The sequence below is a fragment of the Palaemon carinicauda genome, chromosome 13, assembly GCF_036898095.1.
Source record: "Palaemon carinicauda isolate YSFRI2023 chromosome 13, ASM3689809v2, whole genome shotgun sequence".
In the NCBI taxonomy this organism is placed as follows: Eukaryota; Metazoa; Arthropoda; class Malacostraca; order Decapoda; family Palaemonidae; genus Palaemon; species Palaemon carinicauda.
Window position 1 is genome coordinate 76,777,066 of NC_090737.1, and position 14,575 is coordinate 76,791,640.

Below are 14,575 nucleotides of genomic sequence, written 5' to 3' on the forward strand. Positions count from 1 at the left end.
ATAACAATTTTATTGGGGCCTACTGTAGGTGATGTACTTTATCATGCCGCGAACAAAAAATGCATCTCCCTGTTTTTGCCCACAATTTGAGTTATGACTTAGGCCTCGTCCTTAAGGATCTTAAAGATAAAGTCCAAATCAGTATCATGACAAAACAAGGTCTAAAAATTCAGCGAATGTCTGTTGGGAGTTTAATTTTTCTCGACTCTCTAGCCTTTCTAGGGTCTTCTTTGGATAGTTTAGCTTCTGAATATTTTAGGGATGGAAGGAAAGCACGATTAACGGAGGAAATGTTAAGTGGGATAAAGAATGAGGAACTTAGGGCTGAAATTATTCGGGGTAAATTACCTTTCTGCTATGACTATATAGACAGTCTTTCAAAACTCGAGGAAAGGCAGTTACCCCCTCAATCAGCATTTTACAACAGGCTAAAGGCGTGTTATCTATTGGATGAGGAGTATAAACGCGCCCAGCGTGTTTGGACTATCGCCAAATGCCAAACTCTGAAGGATTTACTCCTCCTATACCTCATTGTAGACACTAGCCTATTAGGGGATATTCTCATTTGGTGGCGTGATATTCTTTATAGTAAGTACGGTCTTGATTTATCGCACTATGTTTCACTTCCATCCTACGCTTTCGACAGCTTTCTTAAAGTGAGTAACATCGATTTGGATCACGTCTATGATGAGGAATTATATAATCTTATCAGGCACAATGCGAGGGGCGGGTTCACTTCCGTTGTGCGTCAGTCATTCACAGCCAACAACCGTGAAATAAATTCTTCTTTTAATCCAGACCTCCACCAAAGCTCTTACATTCCATATTTGGATTTCAACTCTCTATACGCAACAGTCATGACTAGAAACCTCCCCTCTGGTGGGATTCGTAAACGTTCCGATGAAGAAAAAGATCTATTTTTAGGAAGAGGTATTGAAAATGTTATCACGAATGAGGACAAGGGATACTGGCTCCTCCTCACTACAAAAGTACCTTCGGAAGAAGTTGCTAGAGCGACAGATGAACTCCCCCTATGCTTATCTTATGAAGAAGTCACCTTTAGAAATCTATCTCCCTATTGTAAAAACGTGCTAGAGAAGGAAGGAGGACAGATGGGTGTAAAGTGCAAAAAACTTATGGCCACCCACCGTAGTAAAAAGGAGTATCTTATATCCGTCCCCCTTCTTCAGCTGTATATGGACTTAGATCTGGAACTGGAAGCTGTTCATTCAATCTATGAATTCAATCAAAGTGCTTACTTGAACGATTTCATCAAAACTAACATCGAAGCGAGGACAGCGGCCACCTCATCAACAGAGAAAAAAGCTTTTAAGGTTATGAGTAACTGCATCTTTGGGAAGACTTTGAAATACGCGGAAAAAAGTCGAGTTGTTACGAAGCCCGCGGTTTACTTAAAAGAGGCTCGTAACCAGCGGCTAAAATCATCAATTCGTTTGAGTGAAGACCGTGTTATCTGCACTTCCACCCTTCCATTCTGGAAGCGGCCAAGTTTGATCTCTATTATTTCTTTTATAGAATACTCAAGCATAAGTATGGCGATAAAGTCAAACTCATTTACACTGACACAGATAGTTTCATTTTTGCTCTGGAAGTTCCCGACCTTAACTCGGAGTTTGCTCAAGAACCCCTGAAATCGTATATGGATTTTTCCAACCTCGATGAAGACCACCCTCTTTTTAATAATGAAAGAAAAGGCGAATTGGGGATTTTAAAATCGGATACTGGTAGTACATTAATAGCAGAGGTGAAAGCGTTGAAACCTAAAATGTATTCTCTGTTACTAGCCAACCAGGAGCAGATTAACAGGGTAAAATGTATCCCCCGCCACCTACATTCTTGTATGAAGCATGAACAGTATACGCAAATCCTGGAAGATCATCGAGTCAATTATGTCACTGTGCGTACAATTAGAAATGTTCAGGGGCAGATGAGCACCACCAAAGTAGAAAAGAAGTGCCTTTCAGCCTTTGACGCAAAACGTTTCCACGTAAGTCAATACAATTCTTACGCATACGGTCATCCGGATATTATAGAGGAGGAGCATGAGCAAGTAGTGAGGGAGGTCCCCACCAACAATCCTCTCCTCAAATTAGCAGTAGCGTCTTATTCTCCACCAGACCCGCTTCCTCGCGTTTATCAAAATTTGTGGAAAGAGAGAGAAGAAAAGGTTGGTGAGTACTTTCCTCTACCCGAAGGAAATTCATCTACATTGGCGTGAAAGGGGAAAACACACTTCTCTCTCTCTCTCTCTCTCTCTCTCTCTCTCTCTCTCTCTCTCTCGGTACTTTCCACTTACTCATGGAAATTCCTCTGTATTGACGTGGAAGGTTAAAACAGGTTTTCTCTCTCTCTCTCTCTCTCTCTCTCTCTCTCTCTCTCTCTCTCTCACTATGAAAACATGATAATATACAGGTAAATACGGACATACTGTACAAAATACTGGAGAAAATTGTTGAAAAATATGTACCGAAAAAAAACAATAAACAAAAGACGTGCATACCAAGAGACAGAAGGATCTTATTTCAGAAAATTAGAAAGTGGAAGAAAAATCTTGCAAAAGAAAAAAATGTGTGGAAAATGAGGGAAATAACCCTGGATAGGTACGGTGGGTCGTACGCGACCCCGAGCGTCAACAAAAAAAGAGGTTTTTCTCACGTGAATCACCCCCGTGACTGAATTTGTGGATGATCGACCTGCAGGAGGTGTCTCCCCTACACGCTCTAGTAGTGTCCAGATGTGCATTGCTGTAGCTGTACTCCTTCCCCGATTTCTGAGACGCGTCGGGGTCGAGCGCGACCGAGTTTACCCTTCTAAGGTAATTTGCATAATTATCAAAGTTATTACGTATTATGAAATTGTCGTAGAATGGTGCAACTTATATAGGTTATCAGTTGTGGAAAGTCTTGGTGGATTGTTTGGCTACCATGTGCATGATTTTTTTTTTAGTTAAAATGTCGTTCATCACCACGAGGACCATTTTACCGCGAGTGCCCTTTTTTCATTTTTTTTCATTTTTTTGCCAAGTCATTTTTCCGTAAGATATTGCCAAATAGTGTCGTAAAACTTTTGCTTGTTTAGTGTTGGAAAGTGTGTCTAAATGATCTGGCTACCCATACGTGACTTTGTTTTTGTCAGATACGACGTAGTTATTGGTATATTGGGTATTTAACTGCGGTTGCCAATTTCTGTTTTTTTTCAATATTTGTAAAAAATTTTACGTAGTAAGGAATTGCCGTATATTATTCTTTTTTTTCATGTTTATGTGTTAGAAAGTGTGCCGTGATGGTTGGGCTAACACGTGCATGTCTTTTTTTTTATCTGAGATGCCGTATATTAGAATGTTGGGCATTTTACCGCGAGTGCCCCTTTTTCATTTTTTTTCATTTTTTTGCCAAGTCATTTTTCCGTAAGATATTGCCAAATAGTGTCGTAAAACTTTTGCTTTTTTAGTGTTGGAAAGTGTGTCTAGATGATCTGGCTACCCATGCGTGACATTGTTTTTGTCAGATACGACGTAGTTATTGGTATATTGGGTATTTAACTGCGGTTGCCAATTTCTGTTTTTTTTCAATATTTGTAAAAATTTACTACGTAGTAAGGAATTGCCGTATATTATTGATTTTTTTTTTCATGTTTATGTGTTAGAAAGTGTGCCTTGATGGTTTGGCTAACACGTGCATGTCTTTTTTTTTATCTGAGATGCCGTATATTAGAATGTTGGGCATTTTTCCGCGAGTGCCCCTTTTTATTTGTTTTGCATTTTTTTGCTTAGTCATGTTACCATAAGGAATTGGCAAGTAGTGTCGCAAAACTTATATTTTTATAGTGTTGGAAAGTGTTTCTAGATGATCTGGCTACCCATGCCTATTTTTTTTTTTAGCCAGATATGGCGTATATATAAGTATGTGTTCGATTTTCCTGTGATTGCCATTTTTTCGTTTTTTCCCATTTCTTTCAAAATTACTACGTACTAAGGAACTATCACAGAGTAATGATTCATTTATATGTTTATTTGTCGAAAAATGTGCCTTGATGGTTTGCCTAGCACGTGGCTGAAATTTTTTTTCTGAAATGCCGTATATTAGAATGGCCATTTTTCCGCGAGTGCCCCTTTTTATTTGTTTTGCATTTTTTTGCTTAGTCATGTTACCGTAAGGAATTGGCAAGTAGTGTCGCAAAACTTATAATTTTATAGTGTTGGAAAGTGTTTCTAGATGATCTGGCTACCCATGCCTATCTTTTTTTTAGCCAGATATGGCGTATATATAGATATGTGTTCGATTTTCCTGTGATTGCAATTTTTTAATTTTTTCCCATTTCTTTCAAAATTACTACGTACTAAGGAACTATCACAGAGTAATGATTCATTTAGATGTTTATTTGTCGGAAAATGTGCCTTGATGGTTTGCCTAGCACGTGGCTGAAATTTTTTTTTTTTCTGAAATGCCGTATATTAGAATGTTAGCCATTTTTCCGCGAGTGCCCCTTTTTATTTGTTTTGCATTTTTTTGCTTAGTCATGTTACCGTAAGGAATTGGCAAGTAGTGTCGCAAAACTTATATTTTTATAGTGTTGGAAAGTGTTTCTAGATGATCTGGCTACCCATGCCTATCTTTTTTTTAGCCAGATATGGCGTATATATAGGTATGTGTTCGATTTTCCGGTGATTGCCATTTTTTCGTTTTTTCCCATTTCTTTCAAAATTACTACGTACTAAGGAACTATCACAGAGTAATGATTCCTCTAGATGTATATTTGTCGGAAAATTTTGTTTACTTCTTTTTTGATTGAATATCATCCAATTTTTTTAGCTAAAATATTATATTGTTTCACATTTTTGTTTTTTTTTCGATTTTATTTCCCTTCAAAAGATTTTTTTTGGGTCAGAATTTTAATTTTATAGTCGTAAATTAATCGACAATTATCCAGCAACCCACCATACAATTTTTATGCATATCCAATAATAATTAGATTAGTAAATAACACCTTGAAATTGACATACCCTTCCTACATTTCAAGTGGCAGATTAGGGAGTCTGAGTCAGTGTGGTTGGCGGCCATTTTGTGGACATATCCGAAGCGTAAGTTGCCCTATCTATATATATTCTTGTTCCCTATAGAATTTGTGATATTTTGGTATATTTTTACCTGCATAAATATCATATTATATATTAAATATATGTATTTTTTTACGAAATTTCTAAGTACTCAAAAAATTACCTTTAGATATGGCCCCTGATATAAATGTAATTTACAAAATAATGAAGATTTTTTTACATATTTCTATTTTAGGATAACATATGTTTATTCCCTAAAAAAATTAGCCACTTCCTATTTCATTTGGGTACCCAAAAAAATTCATGAAATTTGGACAAATTTTTTTGGCCAAAAAAAGTTACCCTTTTTTTCTCATTTCAGATCTTCACCTCCATGGGTCTGACTTCATCCAAAATACATCAAGATGTGTCCTAAACATTCAAGAATCAATTCCTAAAAGGATTTGTGTATATATGTATAAACTTTTTTTTTATGAATTTTTATGTCAGGTCTTTTTTTTTCTACTTAATTTTTCAAAATATTTATAATAAATAGTTTTTCTGCAGATGAGTAGTATTTATCTTTACAGTTGTTTTAAGCATTCATTGAAGTTTTTTTTGGCAAAAGAAAATAAGAGGTTACTGCAAAAACTGATTTTTCAAGAATTTTTTTTGGCGTCGGGGTCGTTCGCGTCCGAGTATATCCCTGGATAGGTACTATCCAGGGATAAAATGTAAGATAGAAAATGCAGAACAAAAGATTATACAGTCGAAAGAAAATGAAAAAAGGGACTTAGAAGAAAGGACACTTCAAAATATAAAAAGAAACCCCAAAGTACTTTACTCCTATGCAAAAAAGATGAATAAAAGGAGAATAGAAATAGGCCCTCTAAGAATTGAAGGACGGCTAACGAATGAAAAAAAGGAAATATGCAACATATTAGCAGAAAAATATAAGAGTGAGTTCACGCCAAGAATTACGAATGAGAATAATGAAACAAAAATGAGAGAAGAAAATGTTGAATATTTAACGGATATAGATATTAATGAAGCAGATATTGTCACGGCTATAAACGAAATTAAAAATGGATCGGCAGCCGGACCAGATGGAGTTCCAGCGATTTTGTTAAAAAAAACTGCAAACACTATCGCGAAGCCGCTTGCAATACTGCTAAGACAGAGTGTAGATATGAGCGAGATATATGTTAAACACAAATTAGCTTATATAACCCCTATCTTCAAAAGTGGATCAAGACTAGAGGCAAGCAATTATAGACCTGTTAGTCTAACATCACATATTATGAAAGTGTATGAGAGGGTAATAAAAAAGAAAATAATGAACCATTTGGTTAATAATAATTTGTTTAATATGGGTCAACACGGTTTCGTACCTAGAAAAAGTACACAGACCCAACTGATAGCACACTATGAAAACATATACAATAATATGATAATGTGATCTATCTAGATTTTTCAAAAGCCTTTGACAAGGTAGACCATAACGTATTGGAGAAAAAAATGAGAAAGCATAATATTGTGGGAAAGATAGGAAAATGGTAAAAGAATTCCTGCAAAACAGAAAACAGATAGTGGTTGCAAATGACGAGAAATCAGATGAAGCCCAGGTAATATCTGGTGTGCCACAAGGTACGGTATTAGCTGCACTGCTATTTGTTATTATGATCTCAGACATAGACTGTGATGTTGAAAACTCCGTAGTGAGAAGTTTCGCCGATGACACAAGAATAAGTAGAGAAATTACTTGTGATGAAGATAGGAACTCACTACAAAGAGATCTAAACAAAATATATGAATGGGCGGAGATAAATAGGATGGTATTTAACTCCGATAAATTCGAATCAATAAATTATGGAAACAGAGAAGGCATGGTGTATGCATACAAGGGACCTAATAATGAGACAATCACAAACAAGGAAGCAATTAAAGACCTTGGTGTAATTTTAAATAGGAATATGTTATGCAATGACCAAATAGCAACACTGTTGGCTAAATGTAAAGCAAAAATGGAAATGTTATTCAGACACTTTAAAACCAGAAAAGCTGAACACATGATTATGCTTTACAAAACTTATGTGCGTAGTACACTCGAGTACTGCAATGTGATATGGTACCCACACTACCAAAAGGATATTGCGCAAATAGAGAGTGTACAAAGGTCCTATACTGCTAGAATAGAAGAAGTTAAGGACCTTGACTACTGGGAAAGACTGCAATTTTTAAAACTATACAGTCTAGAAAGGAGAAGAGAACGCTACATGATAATACAAGCATGGAAGCAAATAGAAGGAATTGCTGAAAACATCATGGAGCTTAAAATATCAGAAAGAGCAAGCCGAGGTAGATTAATAGTGCCAAAAAGCATTCCAGGTAAACTGAGAAAGGCGCACAGGACATTAATCCACTACGCACCAGCATCGATAATGCAGCGACTATTTAATGTGCTGCCAGCTCATCTAAGAAACATATCAGGAGTGAGCGTAGATGTGTTTAAGAATAAGCTCGATAAATACCTAAGATGCATCCCAGACCATCCAAGACTGGAAGATGCAAAATACACCGGAAGATGTATTAGCAACTCTCTGGTGGATATACGAGGTGCCTCACACTGAGGGACCTGGGGGAACCCAAACAAAAAATAAGGCAATAAGGTAAGGTAAGGCTCTCTCTCTCTCTCTCTCTCTCTCTCTCTCTCTCTCTCTCTCTCTCTCTCTCTCTCTCTCGGTACTTTCTTCCTACAGATGGAAATTCCACTGTAATGGTGTAGAAGGGAAGGCACGGAAGGAATTTTGAAGAAAAAATAATACCTTAATGTATATAATTGCTAAGTTCGCTTTTCCCTTTGTAAATGTATTGTCAAGTGGGTTGGTACTTTTTATTAATGGGGCTATTCATTCCACAGTACTTATATCATTGCATTTGAAGTAAAGGCACAGTTAAATGCGGGATCTGTTAAAATGTACAAGTGTTTTAAAGAAGAAGACTTGGACATTTTTAGGGAGCCGGCGCGTATTATTGTGTCTGGCTTCTCCAACTCTGGAAAATCTCTCATAGTTGAACAACTTATATTAAAGTACGAAAGTAAGTTTACGCACATTGTTATGTGTGGTGTGGATAGTCATACTTTGAAAACCCATCCAACAATTGGGTCAAAACTCTCTCTCTATGCCAATATTGTAGACCCGATGAGTGAGATAGATACGGAAGCTGGGGTCTACTCGATATTATACATCCTCGATTATGTTTTTCTCGAGGCTGTGCATGACAAAATTGTTGTAGACGTCATTACTAAGGGTCGGCATAAAAATATCTCTGTTATTTTTATTACGCAAAATATGTTTTACGGTGGTAAATACGCCAGGAATATAAATATAAATGCCTCGCATATGCTTTTGCTGAGAACTAGGGATATGTCTCATGTTGAGTTATTAGGAAGGCAAATATTCGGTTCGCCTTTATCGAAAAAATTTGTGAATGTTTATAAAAAGGCTGTTATGGCTAAACCCTTTTCCCATTTGCTGGTAGATTTAAGTTTAAATACTCCTAGCGAACTCCAGTTGAGAACAAATATAGCAGGGAGTTCCTCGTGTGAGGTAGTTTTTGGAGAATGGGAGACGTAAAGAGAAATATTTTGGAAAACGTATATGAAAACTATTCACACTCATCAAGCTTGGGGGGTATAAAATCCATCTACAAAGCCGCTAGAGCTCTGAACCCCGGGAATTGCAGTAAGTAATGTAAAAGACTATTTGGCGACGAAAGATGCTCATACATTGCATACACTCACAAGAAAACATTTCCCGAGACGTCAAATGGTGTCTCCAGCTCCTAGAGTTATTATCAGTTGCGATCTCGCAGATATGCGGCGTTTATCTAAATTTAACAAGGGCGTAAACTATCTTCTTATTTGCATAGATATCTTCTCCCGTTACCTCAAGATTGTTCCTCTCAGAAACAAGGAAGCGCAGACTCTGTTAAACGGCTTAATATCAATCCTTTCCTTACCCGAATTTCTTGGGATGAGCCGCCTTCTTACTGACCGCTGGTCGGAATTTTATAACAAAGTTACATCTAAGTACTTGGAAGAAAAAAATATAAAACTTTACAGCGTCTCCTTATATGAAATCAAAACTGCCATTGCAGAGCGTGTTACAGTATTTGTACGCTAAAGCAAAGGATATATATATTGGGAGGGGGACTGACTCCCCTTGAAGTGCATAGATATACAGACCCAGAAATCATTAGACAGCAATTTCGGAAAATGTATAAAGCAAGCGTGTTTAAACCCAAACAAAATAGTAATGCACTAGACGTAGGTCAGTCTGTGCATATTGCGAGTGAGCTCCGATGGTCTGTATTCCATCGCGGGTATAAAATACAAAATACACTAGAAATATTCAAAATTAGAAGCGTAGACAAGAGTCAGGCCCCATTGACTTATTATCTGGAAGATCTTGCCGGTGAAAAAATTGAGGGGGGGTTTTTATAGAGCGGAACTAATACCTACGGCTATACCAGAAACTTTCCCTATAGATATTATCAGAAGGAAAGTCGAGAAGGGAAAAGTCAAGTATCTCGTATCATGGAGAGGGTGCCCCCAAAGTTTTAACTTGTGGATACATAGTAAGGATGTTGAGAGGTTAGTCGGGAAAACTCGGAAATGAAATCCCACATACACAAACATGCTGATTTTCTTCTCTTCTTAAATAACCTCCCCGCCAGAAAAAGGTCTGAATTAATTCCTTTACTAAAGTGGACCCATCTTGATTGCTTATCGGAGATCTTTTCTAACTTTTTAAAGGAAAATCTGACTCGTGATAGTACATCAGTAGAAAAGGTGAAGAAATATAGGAATGAAATAAGGACGATAGCCCGGAAAAAGACACCGCTTAAAGAGGAAAGGAAAATCTTATCATCGCATAGAGGGGGTGCTATACTTTCAGTACTTCTGCCTTTAGCAGCGAGTCTAATTGGGGGTTTGTTGGGAAGATGGAAGAGTATTGCCTAATACCGCGGAAGACAGCGGAAGGATTTAGTCTCCACCAAGACAGTGGGGAAAGTAGAGTTCAAAACTCTAAACAAAATGTAGAGGAGAATGGAGAGGGAGATAAGCAGCAAAAGGGGGGGGGGGAGAGATAATAGTGATTTACTACGTAATCTATTGCAAATGATACAAGCGATGAAGTCCAAGTTTGAAAGTAAGCCAAAGAAAAGAAGACGTAAAGGGTTAGGGGGAAAACTAAAACGTGAGCCCGATTCTCTCCCCCTCCCTAAACAGGTGGTGTACAGCAATCCCCCTCTCGACCATCTGATAGATATGCAACTAACACCAAACAACAGAAGGCACGCCCTTGCTTTTCTCAAGTTTTTTGAAGGACGGAATGACTTCCAGTGGGATGATAGGGGAAATTTGAGAAAACCCATCGATCGTTTAAATGTAATGGTAGTGTTAAAGAAATTGATTCAACAAGCGGGTGCTATAGAGGAAGAGGACCTGCCTTTTTATAAAATCCTGTTGGATACAGCGGGAATTCCTTATTCATATATAAAGAATGCAAAAGCTTGGCTGCAAATTTATGGAAGTAAGGTGAAAATTGGGAAAGGTAGCCGAAAACGCGAGGAAACTAAAAGAAAAGAATTAAAAGACAAACTGCGTATGGTTCCTTATTAGAAATTACAGTCTGGTGTAGATGGGTGTGAAATACATGTACTAACATATTGCACCATCCGAAATAGGAAACGGCAGGGGGTGGGGTGTCTATGACCGAGGTGATGTGCGGAGATTGTCGCCGCAACTTTTCAGTCTACAACGGGACCTCCTCAGAATGCAGTACTCCTCTCTTAAACTCTCCATCACCTCCTTTACGGACAGGGTCCTAAAGAGGGGCGATGTCTGCTTGGTAGTGGGTGGGAATTCTATAGCCGTTGAGTCATACGGCCTAGCTGGTGAGACGTATAAAGCCTACCAATACGGTGATATTGTGAGCAGTAGAAGACGTCTTTTTAATTTGTCTCGGTGCATTCGTGACGATCGAAATCCCGTCGGAAGTGCCATCCTGAGGAAACCCCAGAGTTTCCCCACAGCGAGTGTACCATACGTAGCCACCCTATTTACCCAGTTTAACAATGGGTATTCTTACGACAACGATAGTGATGGGAAGCTTCGATCTTATGTGGAAACTTCAAAAGATAGTCATTTTGTCGTAAATTTGAAAAATGGCACTACCGAGGCCCGCATTTTCAACTTTAAGAGGTGTCTAAATGAACTGGAACAGTGCGTGCTGGAAAAAAAAATGATAGTATAAAAATTTTCGCTGTACCTATTGGAATTGGGCGGTCTGGTCGTGCTGATCCAATATGGATGCAGTACTATTTGCCCGAGTTGGAGAATTCAGCGAGGAGGATGGCTGGAAGTGGTAAACAGCTTATATTATTAGCCACAGAAAAATGCACGTTACCCACAGAATTGGGAAACCTGGAAAGGTTTTCACTCGCGGCACAGAAGGATTTACCCGCTAGTGCTTCTATTTGATTATTTTCAATGTTTTTTTTTTTTTATTTCATTGAAAAAAAGTTATAGGGTGTATCATTTTTCACTTTGAAGTTTGACTAAATGTACTCTTCATTCTGCGTATGAGATGATTTAATTTTCTTATATTTTGTTTCTCTCTCTTTAAAAAAGAAAAAAAGTATCTTGTATTTTTATGTTTATGTAATTCCCTTTCAGCGGCAGGGAATAATTATGTAAGTGTCTTTGAACTCTCAAGTTTGACGTAATGTACCCTTTCTGCGAATGAGTCGATTTTTTTTCATTTCAGATATTTTACCCGTCAAAAAATAGTTATAAACTGTGTAATGTTGTACTTTTATATTTGGGTTATGTAATCCCCATTCGGGGATAATTATGTAATAGTGACTTCATTAATAAAAAGTCTTACTGTCTTTTGGTTTTGGGTTATGTAATCCCCATTCGGGGATAATTATGTAATAGTGACTTCATTAATAAAAAGTCTTACTGTCTTTGGTTTTGGGTTATGTAATCCCCATTCGGGGATAATTATGTAATAGTGACTTCCTTGATAAAAAGTCTTACTGTCTTTTTGGTTTAAATATACCCAACACAAGTAGAATATTTTCAGTCATTTCTTAGCCACAATGGGTGGCAAAAGCCATATCGTAACACTGACCTCTCTGGGTAATAGGGATATTTTCCCTGAAAATAATGCAGGTAACTTTACAAATAAGCTTCAGAATAGTATAAATTTAGATCATAATTTGGAGTATGAAGTAGCACTCATCAATATTCATTACCCCAATGAAATATATGGCCTCGTCAGAGGTGAAGTTGATTTCGGAATAGAAATAATTAATACAAAGGTGCGGATATCCACAGGGGGTGAGACTACTATTACGTCACGTACAGAGGAAACCTACAAGCCTAGATTAAGCATTCTATCCACCGATGCTGGCTATATGGTATCCAGTATATGTGAAGACATAACATACGCTTTGAAAAACATCCTACCGGTCGAATTTTATAAGGAAAATATACCCGCGACAGGTCTATTAGGATATGACTATCAAAGAGAGAGAGTTCTACTCAAGTTCACAAAGAGACAGGAAACAAGAGAGGCAATTTATCGAAAAGGTCCTATTCAGGCCGTAAAATTAAAATTTGGAAAAAGAATTGGAGCTACTTTGGGTTTTAATACAGACAAACCTTATCAAATTTTTGAAACCACCACATGGGAACCTATGATTAAGACTCATAATCTGCTGGCACCTTTCCCACCCTCGCCAACATCTGGGGTAGACTTTGTTCTTGTTTATTCGGATATTGTTGAAAGATCTTATTTCGGGGGTAAGAAAGCTAATATATTAGACAGCTTTAGTATGTGGGGTAGTAAAACGCGGGGGTATCATATTTACGTGTATTACCCCTTAGGGACAAAGGAATTGGATGCAATATCAATTCGCTTGACTGATCAAGAAGGACGAGCAATACACTTTCGTGAGGATAGTAGCACAATATGCATTCTTCATATTAGGCCGAAGCAGAAAACAGGTTAAAAGCAAGTACCCAAGCACTTAGGTTTATTCCGGAGCAAGGCGCCATGAGGGTTACGTTTATCCCTCCCTCTCCCGAGGAGTTCAGTATCATATTTACTAGTGATCCCATAAAACTTCAACGAGGAGGGTCTCTAGGGGATATTGAGATATTTAGAGCCCCCAGGCGTTCGCAACAGGGCGGCAGAATTTTTAGCCTATTAGCTGGACTGGCTAAAAGAGTCGCACCCTTTGTAGCAAAAGCCGTCTTACCGTCGGCCTTAGAATTTGGGCAAAATGTTATAGGTGATTTACAACAGGGAACAAAAGATTTTAGGTCTAGTCTTAAACAAAGGGGGGTAGAATCACTAAAATCGACTGGGAGACGCATCGTTACTGGCCGGGGAAAGAAAAGGAAAAAGTTAAAATAAATGGCAAGAGAAGAGTAAATAAAAAGAAAATCCTTCGTAGGAATTTAGGATATAAAGACGTGTTTAGCGCGATGTAATTTAGTTCCTGTAAATAAGTGCATGAGCAAAGACATTAACAATGGCATCTGCTGCTCCGAGAATTGCTGGTCATGTGGGGAATGAATTACCTACATCCCATTTTACCACTGGCGTCGTAGATAGTTTTCCGAGACCCAACCGGATGCGGATAGTAGAGACATCAGTGACTGATCGCCAGACGTTTTTTATTCTCCCTACTAATCTTACCTTGGGAGGGGCTATCACTGATCGTTATCTCGAATTTCGTATCAATGGCATAGAAGGAACTCTAATTGATTTAGCAAGTCTAGCTATAGAAATTCATTTAAAAGTTACGGCACCGGATGGAAGTGCGTTGGGTGATGACACAGATGTTATCTTCGTCAATGCTGTGGCGAATACAATCTTTAAGTCAAGCCAGGTTTATATCGGAGAAAGACTCGTAGAATTAAATCCCCATTTAAATTACTGGTCTTTTATAAAGTTATTAACTACTGCTAAATCCCTCACTGTGAAAACAATTGGGCGTCTTGGAGATTTTTTCCAGGATTACAAGGGAACTTCCATTTCAAATGTACTTCCGGCTGATTATTTTACAAAATTGAACAAAATGGAAAAGAAGTGGGTGACTAAGGGAAAAAGAGAAGGACTACATATCATTCACCCACTTTTGCTCGATGTTGCCTCTGTAGATGAATATTTGATGGATAACATAGATGCTCGTATCAAGTTGGAATTAGCCCCGAATGCATGGTTCATTAATTCCACCTCAACTATCGACGAATTTAAATTTAATCTTCAAGAAGCTAGACTGCACGTTGATAAAGTTATCCCAAGACTACCGGCTTTACTGGCACTCCATCGGGCACTTTCGAATCCTAATAGTTCCGTGGAAACTGTCTTTGATAAAACACTTTACAGGACGTACGTGTTTGCTCCTAATCAGACTCGGGCAACGTTGGATTTA

General features: G+C 37.9%; 1 protein-coding gene across 1 annotated transcript in view; it reads left to right on the forward strand.

The window, feature by feature from the left end:
• Window positions 1–13,669: 13,669 nt before the first annotated feature.
• The window catches only part of LOC137651660 (uncharacterized protein F54H12.2-like), a 1,365-nt gene continuing 459 nt past the window's right edge, over window positions 13,670–14,575 (forward strand). Inside the window, exon 1 of the mRNA XM_068384878.1 lies at window positions 13,670–14,575. This exon is cut by the window's right edge and continues 459 nt beyond it. Coding sequence (XP_068240979.1) covers window positions 13,670–14,575 — 906 coding nt within the window.